This window comes from Aphis gossypii, chromosome X (assembly GCF_020184175.1).
Source record: "Aphis gossypii isolate Hap1 chromosome X, ASM2018417v2, whole genome shotgun sequence".
In the NCBI taxonomy this organism is placed as follows: domain Eukaryota; kingdom Metazoa; phylum Arthropoda; class Insecta; order Hemiptera; family Aphididae; genus Aphis; species Aphis gossypii.
This window is the reverse complement of record NC_065533.1, coordinates 43,207,870-43,226,693: the sequence shown is the minus strand read 5'-3', so window position 1 is coordinate 43,226,693 and position 18,824 is coordinate 43,207,870. Positions and strand designations below refer to the sequence as shown.

Below are 18,824 nucleotides of genomic sequence, written 5' to 3'. Positions count from 1 at the left end.
GTTCGTGTTAAAAAAATGTTAGGGTTACCAGTTTCGAAATTGATGCAAGTTGAATATCATATTTTAAATATTAAAATGTTTTGCTTCAAACATACAAAAATATGCACTCAGATATATAAAACCATGACAATAACATACAAATTCACAAACAGTTTAATTACATCACAGATATTTAAATGACAGATACTGAAAATGTTCATTAAATACTGGATCACCTAGATAAAAAACTTATTAAATTTCACATGATTATTTATCATTTAACTAATTTTTTCTAAGAATTTATATAATTTTATTACATCAACTGTCTCGTTGGTCAACAAAATTACTAGAAATTAGTGATAAATTTTATAGTCAATTCCATACGTATCATCTCAATCAGAATAAAGGGTGTCAGACGACATTGGTGGTTAAATAAACAGGCAATTTATAGTTACGTATCGTAATGGTCATACAACATCATAATAAGTAAAGAAAAAAATTAATTAAACCATTTAAACAACCAAGAATTATTTTATAAGAATATCAATCATTAATTATAAAATAGTATTATTTTGATAATACCTATTTAAAAGAAAAAAACTTCATTCAGATCATATTGAACTTAGATTATTGAGTTGACATTAAAATATAACGCTAAAAAAAACATATTTAAACATATTCGAAAATGTGTTACTATTTCTATGTTTATTATGAGGTTTTTTCAAAGTATAATTTTTAATGACTTACGTGATCTGTATAAAATTACATCAGTTTTTAGATAAAAAATTTAAATTAAAATATCTTACTATTTCTCTAGATAGTCGATGTGATAGTTGTTACTCTGAAGTGTTAAGAATAAAAGGATTGCTTGTAAAATAATATTTATTATAAAAAATATTATTTAGTTAAAAACTTGATTTTTTTTTTTTATATATTATATAAAATGTATTATAATTTAAATATGTAACTTGTTAAAAATATAAAAACGTTATATATTTTATTAGTATATTAGTAGTGTTAACTATATAATTTAATCATACAATTATAGCTACTCAACTAAAATGTGTAATTAGTAATACATTTTTGAAGTGTTATTACTGGAAAACAAAAACTCCTTTCATATAAATAATATATCACTTATATCCCAACAAACATAATTTTTATTTAATATATTTACTATAACAATTTTAATAGTTGTTTACATTAGTTTTTTTTTTTTTAATAAAAAGTTTTAAAGTTTATGTAAAAATTATTATTATAAAATATGGATATAATTAGTATAAATTTGAAAAATTACATTATCATCAAATGTAGGCTTCTAAATGATTAATACATACTTTAGTCTTTAACATATTTTATTTTTTTTATGAGAAGGATAATTTATTAGCTGTACTATAAACACAATTAGTAAATATAAAAACTAATACATTATACGTATATAATATAATATCTATTTAGTAATAACAAAAACGTAATAATACATTTAGGGGGAAAGCCATCCAGTGATGGAACCCTTCAAAACTTGTTATTTAATCAAATAATTTAGGAAGTCAAGCCAACGACATAATATATTGAAGGAACTGGGTTGTATTTTCAGAAAGAGTGCGTTGTGATAGATGAGAGATTAGAGAATAAGGATAATGTAGAAGTTTTGCGCGAAACCTTGTAGGAATATTTGGTCAACAGTTTTTAATTGTAGGTCTTTGTTTAGAGATTTATTGAATACGTAAAAGAGATTTAAGGCTAAAAGGTGAAAACTGATTGACTGGAGAGCTTAGATAGTTTGTGAAACTCCAGATTTATAAAACGTAAACCCAAATACGCATCAATAAAGATTTGTATGGTGTAGATTTTTATAGATTGATATTTTAGATCTAAATATTGGACGTAATAAATTAATGGCATTATTGAAAATTTCACGTCTTTAATTTAAGTAAGGAACTTAAATTAGTGATTACTACAGTATAATTTTCAAATTTTAAATCTAAAATATGGTAAACAACTTCAAATCTTTGAAGTTGAAGTAAAAAAAGATTTTTCATTTTTCTGAAATATAGATTTATTGTACATTAAAAATATTTTTAGGGCTCTTAAGATTTATAATCTATATACTCGTACTATAATAATTGTGAACGGTATATTTACAATAATTTTAAAAGTTTCTGTGAGATTTTTATGATTTTTTTTTTAACATGGGCAGGGTATCATACGTATTAAATATCATAGAATTTCATAAATTAGTAGATAGACTGTTAAAAGATTCGGTAAACATAACATACAAAATCAAAATATTTAATTTCTCTTAGTAATTTTTAAGACAGTTGAAATAACTTTTTAGCTTCAAAGTTGTTAAAAAATTAATTTAGTTCGAATTCAAACGAGTCTTGTAATTAAAAAAAAAAATGTTTTGCTATATATGAGTGAAAAACTGTTTAAAGAAATGAATGTAATATTAAATACCTTATGCAGATAAAAAGCAGAATACACAATATTCTGAATCATGCTTTTGAAATATTTTGTACTACTTTCATCGCTGAACGCACTGTAGTTTTTTATAATATTTATTGCGTAATTATTTTAAGGATTATTTTTTCAAATACTTAAGTGATAGGTTAGATTATTGTGACTGTTTAGGCTTATACAAAATAATGTTTTATGTGTATTAAGTAATACTATGGGCATATGTATACCAATTAAAAATTAAGTCACAAAAGTCTCAGCATAAAGTTTATAGAAATGCTAGAAGTATTAGTGTTTACTGGATGAATATTCTGTTTGTAATTAGATTTTATCAAAGTAATTTCCTTACTTTTAGTTTGTTGATTATACAGTTTAGTTAATTTGTACGTATTTGTATTTTATCGGAAAGACATTGGTAATGTCTACTAAGGAAGCTACGTTATAAGGATATAACATATCATCATGGTATTCAAACTCAGTACTAATACTTGAATTTTTTGAAAGATAATATCAAAAAAGGCCAGCTTTATTTTTAAAGATAGTTAACACTATTTATGGTCCATTCTAAGGGATGTCTATTTCTTAAATACCCGATTTAATTTTTTTTAACCTAACCTAAGTATTCCCAAAACTTAATAATATATCAATTTAGAATATCACTTCCATAATATTATACAATATTAGATATGAATAAATACTATAATATAGTAATTAAAGGTGTTAGAAAAATGTCTAATTATTTGTATTATTTTTTTTTTTTTTTTGTGACATTTTATTAGTATTTCGAATAATTTGTATATATTATGAAATCGTTATTCTTTGTTTTAATATAATGTTTTGTTTAAAATTACTAATATAAATATTTATTACATTAAAAAATTTCAATTAAAAGTAGTTATAAAATTATTTAAATTATATCTACTTTTTATTCTATAAGTCGAATGAATCAATAACATTAATTTAACCATTTTTATTAAATATTGATTTAAAATATTATGTATATGTATTATTATTTACTGTATTTCTATCTGGGAACTAATGAAAATGAGCTTTTTACCTACTAAATTTTTAAGTAAAAACATAAACAATGATGTACAAAACTATGAGCTTTCGTGTATTTAATGGTTTTTACCAAACTACATATTATTTAAAACCTTTTTTGAGTATGTATTTTTAATTGCGTTCTACTACTATATTAAAATACTTTAAAATTAATTTATATTAGTGTGAAAACATACATCAGTAGGTAAACATATTATATAAGTGCAATTAATATGAGTATAATATATAAAAAAACTGATATAATCAATATAATTATTGAAGTAATTTTTTGTTACGAGTATCATCTATAGTAATTATTTTTGATATCATAAAATAATATTATTGTACCAATATGAGATAATGAAAAATACATTGCACTTTTTGTTCAATTTGTAATTAAAACATTTTTTTAAACAACGATATCAAATGATACAACTGTGTTTAAATATTGTTGATTAAACATAATGATAAAGTATAATATATATCGTATAAATAAAATCACGCTTTGGTATTTTGCCAAATTATCCAAATCTCAATATAAATCTATATGAAATATGACCATAATATTATGCTATATATTGTATATTAGTGGCTGTAAATAATTCCATATTTTTCAATGAATTAAAATAATATATTATGTGTTGTCGTCGTTAACTTTTTTGTTTAACCTGTTTTGAACAAAAAAATTGATTTTTTTAATGAGCATCAAATGTATTTTGTTTCGTTTATTATTGGATGATAATTAAGGTAAAAAAAAAAATTGTATTAGGAGAAAAAATGAATTAAATAAAAAACCCCAATCAACCCGTAAAACGTATAGCACCATTCAATAATAATTTATTCTTCAACGACCATTTAATTTGAGTAATGATTTGTGTGCATGAAAAATATTTTTATGATAATTACAAAAAAAATAAATAATAAAAAAATACTCTACCATATAGTATATTTAGTGTATGGCTTTACATCCATTATTGTATTTTGTGTAATTTTTGATATTTCTACTCAATCGTAATGTGTAATTAATTAAAAAATAAATATAAACATGAAACAAATAATTGTCTACAAAGCTTTTGATATATTATATTTCTTGATTCTTTATTACATTCAATTTCGAATAAATTGTTTAACCCTACTTGTTTTGAAAAAAAAGTTAATATTATTAAAAATATAAAACATCTTTTTACGTTCCTACGTATTCATTTTACACGAATAAAGCAGTTTATAAAATAAAAAATAAACTATTTTTTTCTATAGTCGTCATATTATTTTTGAAATAAAAATAAAACAAATTATAAACCACTGATACTATTATTATCTATCTCTAGCAGTATAAATATTGGTATCTTGTATGTAAAAAAAAGTCTTATATTTAAGATTGGTGTTTTTTAGTGAACCCATCTATAAATTGCTATTCCTTACTGATTGTATTACTTAAAAAACTTAGTTAACTAAGTTATATAATATAAATATAGTAATTTATTTATTTTATTATGAATAATTTTGAGTAATGATAAGCGAATCTAATAAAGACGCTTAAACCTTATATGAAATAATGAATAAAACATTTTTAATATCATATTATTGAGATAATATCATATTATTGAGAATGTATAATTTATGATATGATGTGATATGTGCTAAAAATAATTGTTTAAACTGAGGTATTTCATTTGTTTTTTGGTTAAATTTTCCTATTAAACAGTTCAACGGATGAACATTCAACTATTATCATAGAATTGTAATTTTACTGCATACACTGTATATGCACATAATATTAACTAACTGTCTTAAAATTGATATAACACAAAATATAATAATAACTGTAAAGTCAGTTTTCAATATTATATTTTTGGCTAAAAAATAAACCATGTATAACATCTAGTAAACGTCTCGTGGAAAACTCTAAGGCATTTCTTGTCATTTTCCAGTGGCATTGTATGACGTTATCCATTTACCTTACTCCGTAGTAAATCCGTGTACAGCCATAGACCGCTGGAAGGGATAGAATTTGTTGCATGTGTGTGTGTAGAAAAAAAAATAATACAAAAAATTGTCGACACATCAAAACGTTTTTTTTTTCACTTTTAATATCACGTTTTGACAACGTTATCGATATTGACGTCAACGTCACAGTCCTGGGGCTAAACATTTGTAAATTACCATAATAACGCGAATGCAAAATGTCAATAAAAGTCTCATGCAAGCGATGGATCTATATACCTATATATATACACATCGATGTTACCTAACTCGTGTAGTGGAAAACGCTGATCTATATATGCATACATGGATACGGGGAAGGTCGCGTTTAATGTGTGCGAGCTTGCATGATGTGTCACACGTGTTTTTTTTTTTATTTAAAAAACGACTCCCAGAAGATGAGACTATTGTGACATTTCTATTTTGTGATTTGTCTGAGAAGCGTTGAACATATATATTGCGTGAAAACTATTGTCTTCGCGACATAACCGTTTATTATAAATGTATACACGAGCGAGTGTGTAAGTATATCTTTCTCAAATGCTAATATTAAGTTCGAAACGAATCGTGCCCGTGGCATTACGACAGCGATTGCTAGAGAAGTGACGAACAATTTAATAATATAGTATAAAATTCACGCGACCTGCTACTATACACGAAGGTGACAATTGAAATGTATACATTATTATTACATTACTATTATCGTCATATGATAAGACGATGATCTGCTCTGAGATCGAAATAGATGCATTTTGAAATAATATCTGAGTTTTTTATTTTAGGGTTAATTTAAAAAAATCGAAAAAAAAATAGCTCAAATTCCACACATTATACAATCACTTTTTGAGTTACGAAATCATAATTATTAAAATTTCAAGAGTGGTTCCTTAGCACATTGCGAAAATCTTTGCTTTTATACAATAATTAATGATGAGCTCTTCGTATTGCCGCCGTTGAGATGTAATAACGACTAATATTTTCGAGTGTTTTGTGCGTTGTTATTAATTCTTCGCTTTAATGAAATTTCATACGTCTTGAACGACTGTTGCTTCTTTAATGACTTACCGTAATGTCTAATATACGCAAAATATAGATCAGTATATTAACCATTCCGGTGGTTTTATGATAAAAATAATTCAGACGGAAAATTATTGGCACGTGAAATCGGGTTAATACTTCATGCTATTTAATGTACAACATATAGGTACTGTCTTTAATAGGCTGTTATATAAATATCGTTTAATTAATATGGATGATTTTGATTGATGCATAAAGTAAATGAAATATTTTCTGAGTTAAATATTTAAGATCATAAAATATAGTTTTTAGTGTAACATCTAAAAAAATGTAATGTTTATTTGGTGATATTAAAAATTTGTATGATCAATGGATTTGAAATGCAAATAACAAAAGTATTTATATTATTTTTAAAAAAATAATATTTATATATAAAATATGTAGAACGTAGAAACCATTGAAAAAAAAAGATTTATATGACAAAAAAAAATATTGAAAGAAATCTGCAAGCGGCAATTAATTAAGGTTATAGTAATGAGAAAATTATATGGCGTAGAAGATTCACCGCATTTAATACGTAATATATTTAAGTTATTTAAGTTTCGCAGTATCATTTTGATCATAAAAAAAACAAAAATATATAAATCGAGTTAAACAATCATCTAAACATTTAAACCAATATAAAACGGACTATTTTATAATGATGATTTTAATCACGTGTTTATACTGTCTAATTTATAGTTGATTCCATATAATATTACAAACGTATTATTCTATTTCAATTATAGTTTAATACTACTTAGGTATATATATATATATCACGTTAAAATAATATTTATTAATCACAATTTAATATCCAAAATATTATTTAAATATAGGTATATATATAAATATTATTTAATTTTTGTATTCATGTACAAATTTAACAGGTCTTATTTTGAGGTTTTATACTCATTAATGATTAATAGGATATTTAAGTTATATTTGTCCTACAAGTGTATAATATGGAAAATAACATCAGCAGATCTATATTAGTTGCATTAGTTTTAAATGTACACTCTCAATACAAAAATACATTACCGTTTTCTGCTGGTTTTCGGAGGAGTTTTTTTCGATATTTTAATATTTAAATGAATTATAAATGTGTAAATTACTACAATTAAAAAAACACTCGTAACTCGTATCGCTCCAATAAACAATCTATATAACCACAGGAAATTATATTAATTTTAATTTAAATAATAAGTCATTTCACTCAAAATATCAAAACTAATAATGCTAAATGAGAATTTCTGGGAGAGACATTATTTTATATTTAAAAATCGTAAACTGCGTTTGGTTTTATTTTTAAATTTGAACAGAAATGTTTCAGTTCTGTTAATTGATATTATCCTCAGCAATAAGTAATCGTTAGCGTTAAATTATTTATTGCTCTGTGATTGATCACAAATTGTGGTATTTACATTTATTTGATATAGTTCATTAGTAGTATTTTAGTGATTTCAATTCAATACTTGTAACGTTTCGGTATACAAACAGAGTTTTAAAATACCAAAATAATTGCCTATCTAAACTTTATTGAATAAATTAATTAAATGAGAATTCTGTTTTGAACTAACCCTAATTATTTGGTTCTTTACTCGAACATTTTAGTCTCTTTCTGTATTCATCAAACAAACAGCATACAGTACAACATATTATATTATACATATATAAATATTATAATTTGAAATGACAAGGGGGAAACTTATATTATATACTATAAATTGAGACCTTATATGATGGCAAAAACACGCCTTTTTCACAGAACCCATAAAGTGGATATTAATTATCTTTTATTTATCTTGGTCCTTCAATTTTGGTCAAATCATACGGGTGCTCGATTTTTGACAACACTGACTTGATATCGTTTGTCTAAATATTCTCAGAAACATCCCTTTTAACTTACATAAATAACGGCAGTTAGTAATTATAATTTTAAAGTTTTGAATATTTCAATATAATTACATACCATTTTCAACGATAACAGTGTGTTAGGAGCATAATAAACTTCAAGAATAATATAATATACCTTTGCGATAGATACAATTTTTCATTCACTCAGTACCTATTCAAATATAATATAAAAAACCTGTCAAGTATACTTCGCTATAAATTATTAAATATTTATTTAATTTTGGTATCAAAAAATGTTGCAGTTATGTTAACAACGTATTATACTAATACAATGACATAAAAATAATAATAATAATAATTAAAATATTTGATTTTTGATTTTTTAATACATGGTCTGAATAATATTATCTAAAACAATTTTTAATTTAGAATTTTTTTATTGAAATTTATTTTACTGCATGTTTGATAATTTTACATTGTACTGTTAATGCGAATAATTTATAAATTATATAATAGCTGGTATTAAACAAAAATATATAATATTTCGTCGAAAATAATTTTTTTTTTTCAAGAATATACTTACAATATTATGTACGAATATATAAACTATTTACTACGACTGGAAACATTATTTTGAGGAATATTATCAAAAAACAGCAATGCGGATAACAATGAAATTTTATTTGAAAAAAATATAATATTTTTTGAAAATACACAAGATTTAACTTGTTTTACAGAAAAATAATCGATAGGTACCAGTAAATTTTCTTAACAGAAAAGCACTAAACACGTGCATTCAATCAATTTATTGTTTCGACAGTCCATTTATATATCAGTTTCGATGACGATTACGTCATAAATTGTACTGCATCTGATTTATAAATTGTCCAAACTAAATTTAGTGTATTTCTATGAAATCCATAATCGTTGAGTAATTTTAGCGAAAACTTGATTCACGCGAGAAGTTCTCGCGCCTGGTGAAGTAATCATAATATATATATTTTTTGGAATGATGACGTTATTACCGTACATTTAAAATAAAGGTATTATAAAGATGAAGATGGATTAATTAAAAAAATTAATTATAACATTTTAAAAAGCACCTAAAGTATTCTGAAGTTTTTGATATGTATAAGGTTAAATAGTTATTAGTTTAATTTTATTTTTCACTCTGTAGTTTATCTACCGCATGTCGTGACATAAGAAATGTCCATTAATTTTTCCCATTAATAAACACAATGATATTATATTTTCCTTACCCATTATTTTATGGAAAAAAAAATGTTTTATTGAAATGTCCTCACAAATACCTTATAATATAAGTATATAATAATAATAATAATAATAAGCCTGTTAACTCTTATAAACAAATAATGTTATAATATATGAACAAAATAATCATAGTAATTAAAAATAACTTTACGGGTACTATAATTTGTAAACAATAAAAGTAATTTTGAAATCAAATCTGTGTCCTATCCAATGTTGTTTCATTCCTGACAGTTAACGGACGAAGCAGGACATTGAAAAATAATCAACAAATGGTAGTTTATTTTCAGCAAAATGTAACCAGACATTCAAGAGTATTAAATAATTCAATGTTTTCTTGTAATCCAATCACTGTTAACTCGTGTGTATCCTACTAAGTGCAAGGTGTTACTATACTCGCATTGAGCGCAATGTTTTGGTATTTAACATGTAAAATGTAAATATTTAGTTTCCCTATGTGTTTTATAGTTTGAACAATCTAAATAATTACAAGAATTAAACAAATAATAAAAATATACTAAGCAATCTAAATAAGTGGTTAAGATTTTCTAAAATTTCAAATAACTGATTAATTTGTTGTTTACTAAATATTTGTTACATGTCCACACTCTTTTAATGCACCTATAACGATTTGATGTATTCCTTTTTAAATTGCAATAGTCAACAGAACCATTTTGTCAGTTGGTATTTTACGAAACAGTAATAATTTTCTATTTCTGTCACTTTTTCTATCTTTTCGTTTTATCTTCCAATACCTTCGTGTAAATGCCACTTTTTCAAATTGTAGTTTTTTGTATTCAATTGGCTTGATTGTCAGTAAAAACGTGCGTTAGAAAGTTCTGAAAGATGTCTATAAAAACCACATAACAGTGAATCTACAATAGAATATATACTTATAAATATTTGATGAATTTTATTACTCTATAGTGTAAATAATTAAAATATTTCATAATCAACATACTAAACTTACAACCTAAAAATAAAAAAAATCTAAAAATTAACCATATTCGATTTGTTTTGTATTTTTACAAGATAGCTGATTATTTCATAATTATATGTAATTTCCTATTGACTAGTTTTAGTAATACATTTATATTTGTGACTGAATTAATAAAAAAAAAAATAATTTCTCCACCAAAAATAGTGAGATTATATTTTAATCTTTAGGTTCAGATGCACAGAAAGCTTTTTAGTAGTTTTAATGATTCCTATAACATGTAACATTTAACTTTTAGGTTTATTAATTCAGCAGTACATTAATTTTGTCATTAAAAATTCAGAAGCAAAATTCTATTGATATATACACTCGTATAATATTTTACATGATTTATTAGTTAGCATTCATAATTTTAATCATAAACAACAGAAACCACAATAACAATAACAAATAAAGAGTTAGAAAAGTTAAACAATTATTATACGGTTTCTTTTAGTTTCTTTTATTTCAAATACACAAATAAAATCGAGTCTAGTTTTGTTACTTTTGATGTGTTTTCTTTCTAGTTAGCATATAACTAAGTACACACAAAAAAAAATACATTAAAAAGTCCTGCAGTTGTACTGAGCATTAATATTTCTGAATCAAATGATGTATCATATATTTAAAATATATTGCACAATATATTATAATATCTGAAGTGATCAAAGTTTTACGAATTAATAAATTACTTGGTCACTATATTCGATCAGGTATTTAATTTTTTTCTTTTTAAAAGTAGAATATTTAATTTAATATTAATTATGCATATTCTTTTTGATTATTTCTAAAAATTATCCAAAACATTAAAACTAATAAATAAGTAAAATTTTATAAATCTCGCTAACAATTTCTTGATAAATAATATTTTAAGTCATAACAATTGTAAATGTCTTACATTTTAAATTACTTTACAAATACCTATATTATAAATTCCTGCATTGTTAAAATTTAAAATTTGAATACAATAGTTTTCATAAATTATTTTATTCAATTTTGTTCAATCCATTCAGATTTATTGTTAATTTCCTATTTTTTTGCCGTGACAATTAAAATATAAAAATTAAATATTACTAAATCACGTTTAATTTTATTCTCTAGGTTTCGTTTTTTAGTACATTTCATTTTACGATTAACTTTGTCCCTATTGAAATTTAAAATTATAATACCTACACATTTACTAATAGAATTATATAACCATGTTAACCATATTTTATTCACTTTAATATGTTTATTAATAAAATATTAAGTGCCAATAATAATGATACGCTCTCAAAATTAAAACATTTATTTTACAAAGATGATAAAAATTCTAGTTTTTAATTAAAACATTTTTGATAAATCATATATAATAATATAATTAATCATACATATATTTACAGACCTTTTTAAGTAGTGCACTTATTCGTGTATATCAATCTTACTGTCTTATATTAAGATATGGTTTGCACAAATAAAAGTTGTTTATTTTTGTATTTAGAAGTATACACAAATCATGATTTTAATTTAAAAAATATTTTTTTATTTTTTTTTTAAATCAGATTTATTGTACACAATACAGCCACGATATTTATTAAAAAAAAATATATTCATTTGATTTCATTTAAGATAACGCAAACAAATTAATATAACGTGACAGTGAAAATTTAAAATAAATGGTTTATATGCATGCATATATCATGGTTAAGCAAGTAATCTTAATTTAGTTAATGGTCTTAAGTTTAATTGTCTGAATTTAATTATTAGAATGGTAAAACCATACAAATATAAGATGTATGTTCATCAAGTAATAATCTATACTCTATAGCATACATTAAATATATTAATCTATTGAAGATTCGATAAAAATAAATTTATATATTCAAGTTACTCAAAAATGTTTGTCATTGCAGTCGATAATAATTATTAGTTATAATAACTACAATTTATAGTATCCATTTATGTATATGTTTTTATGATAGTGGATTTCGAAATAAATATACCTTCACCAGTGTACAGAATTCTAATTGTTCTTATATAATATTATATAAAAGAAAAAAAATCGTTTATCCAAACTCATGCAACCTTATTCAAGTGGCTCTTATATTACCCATCAGTTTAGTCAACCGTGAACATTTGTTTTTCCCTACAAACTTATAAAAACATGGGAAATACAAAGATATTGATCTATTCATAAATCTCTTTAAATTTATTATGTAAATTCTTACGAATGGATTTACTAAGTTCATAAATTAAGAGGTTAGATGTTCTATAAATCTGCATTTATCGAAGTAAAATAATACAGGTTATATTAAGGAATTGTTTGGCGTTGCGCTGGTTTTATTTAATTATTTCAAACAATTCGTTTTTCGGGTTTATATTGTTTAAAAAATTATTTTTTGCTAACCTCATTATGACTTTAAAAATAAATGGTTTTTTAAGGTATCCTGACGAATAAAAAATAAGATACGACTTGAAATTAACTTATGATATCACGTAATATCACGAGTTATGGAATCTAAAATAGATTTGAAAATTCGCTAATCAACTAACAGTAACCGATTTTGAATTTATGGAATTTGAATTTAAAGTAATCATAACGCATAATAAAATATTATTTTTCAATAGTTTTAAATAATCAACAGATGACAATCCGTTTTGAATTTGTTTTAATTTCTTTTCATAGATATTTTTACTATTATCAATATTTTTTTTAAAAATAACCTTCTCAAGTTTATAAAATCTACAATTAGTTCTTTGAGGTTGTAATTTTTAAAAGTTATACTATTCGATTTAAATTTAAATTTTTCTAATCATAAAGAAACATTTCATAAAAATATTAAAATCTAATTTATTATCAACAAGTGGGATTTGTCAGAGTTGTAGCTAAACAGTAAACACAATAATATTTATGCCGTTTTAACCGTATTGTCGTCCATAATTGTTTTGTTGTAATTCAGTCGTTGATAATGATTCACAAATTAATGATTAGTGATTACAATACCATAATTTATACTGGTTAAGACAAGCGAGAGGAATACCAAAATAAATATACAATATGAGACACTATATTATACGCTTGTGTGCAGTCTGGCGAGTTACAATTAATAATATTCTAACTTAGATACTGTTCTATTATGATTACCTATAATTAATGAAGTAAAAGGAGAAATATAATAAAATAATAACTATTTCAATAAAATTTGGTTATTATTAACCCTATAGTTTAAACACGGGTATTAAAACAATATAGATTTAATTCGACTCTCTAATTATCTAAAATGCGTGTTTTTTTCATAGCAGTTATAGAACTAAATTAACTTCAAATAAATAAAAACAAAATATTAATATTTTTATTTTGTAGTTAACATATTATTTTACAAGTTTATCTTAAGATTACATTAAGTCAAAATTATTGAAATATTGTAATTTTTTAAATATTTATTTATTGACAAAATACTCTAAAATTAAATATTTAACTTTTTTTAACATAAATAATCACAAAATTAAAAATTTTTTATCTATTTTAATCATAAAAAAAATATATATATTTTATATTATTAAATGTACATCAAATATTTTTATGATAGTTTTACTCTTTTACTCGTTTCAAAGAAATTATTCAAATCTAATAACAGATTTGTATATTTTCAAATTAGTTTTAAATTATAGATTAATTTATAATTTATTATTATTGTTTAGTGTCTATGTGCAGAAATACTTTTTGGTCATAGACGTTATTCGTCTATCTTGAAAGCTGCACAGCAAAATGTTTAGGTATATTTATGATATTTTCAACAAACTATGTAACATTATAAGTAGGTATAAAAGTGTTGTTTACTTCGAAGTATCGGGAAAATAATATCAACGATATTAACGTAACTTTCTACCCTTTTAAAATGCATTAACTATACAAATGTATAGCAAGTGCTCGTATTACACTCTAAGATACTTCAATTTATTTATAAACCAGTATTGATAGTAACTTTAAAATATTTTTACTTGAATATAAGTGGTACGTTTAATAGTTTTATGTAAGCATTTTTAAGCGTTAACATTGATATTTTCAATTACTAAGTATATAGAACCATTGAAAACTATTTTAAATTACATAATAATATTTACTTAATTAGTACATAACTGTCGTGGTCGCTAAAATTGTATGTCATCGTACTGGCATGTTCAAACGTCAAACCATAATTAATGACGTTATGAAATGCATAAAAAAATAGATTGAAAATAATTATAACTTAAGTACTTATTACTGAATGGGCTCTTTTTAACTAAGGTTTATACAAAAAACGTTACCTAGCTTTCTTTTTAGTTTAAAATATCATTAATATCTTTTGAACTTTTTTTATTATAAACTATTACTATTACTAATAAAAAAAAAAAATGATTGTTACTATTGTCGACTAACACGTTATTTCACACAATCAAATTTATAGTTTCATTATTCAAAGTTGTATACGTTTTATTCTTTTATAAGCAATTACCTACGATAAAATATATACATATAATAATAATGGTGTATTTTTTTTTTTTAAAGTGTTTTTCGTATTTGTTAATAAACAATAACTGAATGAAAATTACAAACTTAGTTGTACTATAACTAAATACTATATTCAAAGTATAAAGGATTATTTTCCAAATAAAAAAATTATCTCTATGTAATTTAAAAACTTGGATATAATACATGTATATTATAATATTATATAGTAGTAATATTAAATTATAAAATAGTAAGTACAACGTTAAAATGTATGTTATTTAATATTATAGTAAATATCTTCATGATATTTGAATTTTGACAAATACATTAAAAAATAAGAAATTCCATTTAAGAAAATAAACATGAAAATGTTATGATTCTTTCAGTGATACATAAATCTTTAGGAATTAGAATAAAAAAAATAAATTTTTCAAAAGAATTTGCTTCATTTTATTTTATTATATACTTATTAAATCATGTTAAATTCTGACGTATGGTAGAGATGCTAATCGTTTTACAATGTTCTTTTTTTTTAATCCTTTTTACTGAATTGAGAGTAAATATAAATTTTACTTAAAAAAATGATCAAAATATGTATTATTTTTATTTGTTATGAATGTTTTCTATAAGATTTAATTATCAATCTAATTAAATTTTTCTCTAAATACATTGAGATAATTATTTTGAAAAATATTTTAAAGGTAGTTGTATTGTTTATACTATGTTGCAAATTTTAACATACTGATTTCAAATTCAATTTATGATATTTTATATTTGATAGAGTAATTCATACTCTTTCGTTCTTTTGTACTACACGATAATACAATGACAAATCTACCCAACAGTGAAGAATGTCTGACAAATCCTGTATGTATCCTTATTACATTTGTATAAAACATATTGATTCTCAGCTTATCACACAAATATCACATTTGCATAACAATTGGTTAATATTTATACACAATGTACAATAAACATTACATCACTTATTTATTTATTACTAACTAAGAATATAGGTAATATACATTTTACACATTGTTCTTTTACCTGTAATTTTTGTAACTTTCTTACCGATGGTTAACACAGTCAATGTTACGTTTAAAACAATACATTTCACTATGTTCTTAATATTAGAATTGATTGAAGAATATTATCTAGACTACAACTTTGGCTTTTTTATATTTTAAATTTTAAATAAAAATTATTCGAAAATTTACAATTTTAAAAATGATCATATTTTGCTTCATTAAATTAACATAATAATTAATTGTATTATTCCAAAATTAAAATGTTTTTTTTTTTTTTGTTTACATGGCGTGAATGTTATATTATCTTATCTATGAAACACATTTAATATTATCTTAGTCAAAATTAGCAAAAACTAAATACTTTGTTGCATGCAATAAAATATACTGATAAATAATATAAAAATATATAACCCATTTTATTTACACGTGGTTTAATATGTTATGTATTAGTTAACTTTAAAAAAATTCAAATAAAATTATAATTTGTTAAATATTATATTATTTATCCAGTAATATGATTTTTTTTTTCAATCGAGATTCTAATTTCTAACTAAAAATATTATACAATTGAATACTGCTAGCAAAAATATTTCAGAATTAAATGATAAAATATTATTTCACTTTATATTAATGCAATTTAAATTAAAAAAAAAGAATATTTTGTATTTTGAGTGATAATATAATTTAGTCTTAGGATAAAAATATCTCTCAAAAAAGAAGTTCTATGAAGATAAAAAAATACTTCTTTTTTAAAAGAAATAAGCCAAATGCTACTATTTTATGTATGCGAAATTATATTAAGAATCATATTATATAGTTAAGTGAGTGAAACTTATATTTTGTATATTACTATATTGTGCTTTAAAATTATAAAACTAAAAACAGTTTTAGTAATATTTTTTTTATTTGATACACCGGTAAAACAGTAGTATGTAATATATAACATATAACCCATAAATGATGGATTAGTTTTAAGCTATAGGGTTTATATAAAATCGAGATAAAACATTATATTTATAATAATGCCGTATAAGATAAACTAAAAGAATCCGAAACAATTAAAATATTGATTTATCAGTATGTGAAAATTAAATGAAGCAATATCTTAAAAACCTTTAGGCATCAATTAGACAATTTGTTAAGATATATTTTTTCCAAACTAAAGTAATTTACAAAACGTGAATTTAGATAAGTTCTTCTTAACATGTCGTCCACAGTGCAAAAGAATTTTTGAATTATTAAAATAATTCGATTTAGCATAAAATGTCATTCAATTCGCGGCACGCGTACATAGCTGTAAAAACACAATCGATCAATTCTGAAATTCCAAACTTGTAAAAGCTCAAAAATTACATCGCGTCAACTAGAAATTTAATTTATTTATTTATTTTACAGTGTAAAATTTGTAAAAAAAAAAGTGATTTTTGTTTATTAGGAAGTATAACATTTAAAAGTTTACCGTAAAAATATTGGTAAAATAAGTAAAAATTAAAAAATCACTTTTATGCAAAACCAAATAATAATCGTGGGCTAAATAAAAATAAGAGATAATAATTTTCATTCGGAAATGGTCATGGGTTAAAGCGAGAAAATTATACATAAGTGCGTGAAAAAAAAAATGATTAAAAAAAAGAATCAGAAGCACCTACGATTTCCATCGTTAATACAATTGAAAATATTATGTTGTACACTTACCGACAGCGAAAAAGAACGGCCACATCAGAGCGAGATGATTGCACGCGATGAGGGCCAACACGATTTTCCACGTCCAACCGGTCAGTCTCAAGAATGTGATCCCATGTGGAGCCATTTTTCTTTTCTTCAGGAGGGAAAGTTTTTTTTTTTTAATAAAGGCAAAACTTATTCGTTTTAGAAAAATAGATGCCTCCGTTCGTGCGGCAGATGACCACTCGACGTGTGGCGAAATCGATGGTATTAATAATCTATAATTATTTTAACGCACCATTCGATTGGATATGTCAAGCGGACAGGTACTTGTCACAGTTATGATATTACTGTCGAAGTTTCCCGCACGTTATCGTGTCGTCGCGGTTCGATGTGTTCGATTTGATGTTGCGATAGAACGATATCGTTACAAACTCTGGCCGAGCAACTGGTGCATGTATAGTAATAATTACGATAAAATTCGGTGAGAGTGAACACTCCGTCTCATGGTATGATGATAATATTATTTTACTGATCCAGCGGCTCGTCAATCGTTGTGGATCGGGACGTCGACGACGAGGGAGTTTTTTTGTCGAAAATTGTTTTTTTACTTATTCACTTTTTTTGTTTACGAGACTACGACTACGAATACGACGACGGCGATAAGATAACAATGATGATATTTATCTTCATCAGGCGCACACCGGCGTTCAGACCAACGGCGGACAGTCCACTGAAATGCCGAGTCGCGTGTGTCGATGGGAAAACGCGGTCCGTCAGTGCGTTCGGCGGGCGAAAAGGCGGCGGCGGCGCGCGAACTTCGCGAACACCACGGGGTGGCGGCGTCCGAGTCGGCGGGTGGCGCTATGCACTCGTCCGCCCCGCAAACCGGCAGTGCCATCTGTTGTTCGAGTCGCACTTTATTCGTAGTACAACAATATTATATATATTTTTTTTTTCATCTCAATAATAATATCATTATAATTATGTTTTTTTTTTTTTTTGTCGTTGAACTGTCGGAAGGTTGCAACGAGTTCGG

The 18,824-nt window shown here is 24.0% G+C and overlaps 1 protein-coding gene across 1 annotated transcript in view; it reads right to left on the bottom strand.

The window, feature by feature from the left end:
* LOC114122546 (uncharacterized) overlaps nucleotides 1-18,584 on the bottom strand; it is a 332,686-nt gene extending 314,102 nt beyond the window's left edge. The window contains exon 1 of the mRNA XM_050206568.1: nucleotides 17,816-18,584. Coding sequence (XP_050062525.1) covers nucleotides 17,816-17,930 — 115 coding nt within the window. The 5' untranslated portion in view covers nucleotides 17,931-18,584. The remainder of the gene's footprint in view (nucleotides 1-17,815) is intronic.
* Nucleotides 18,585-18,824: the final 240 nt, after the last annotated feature.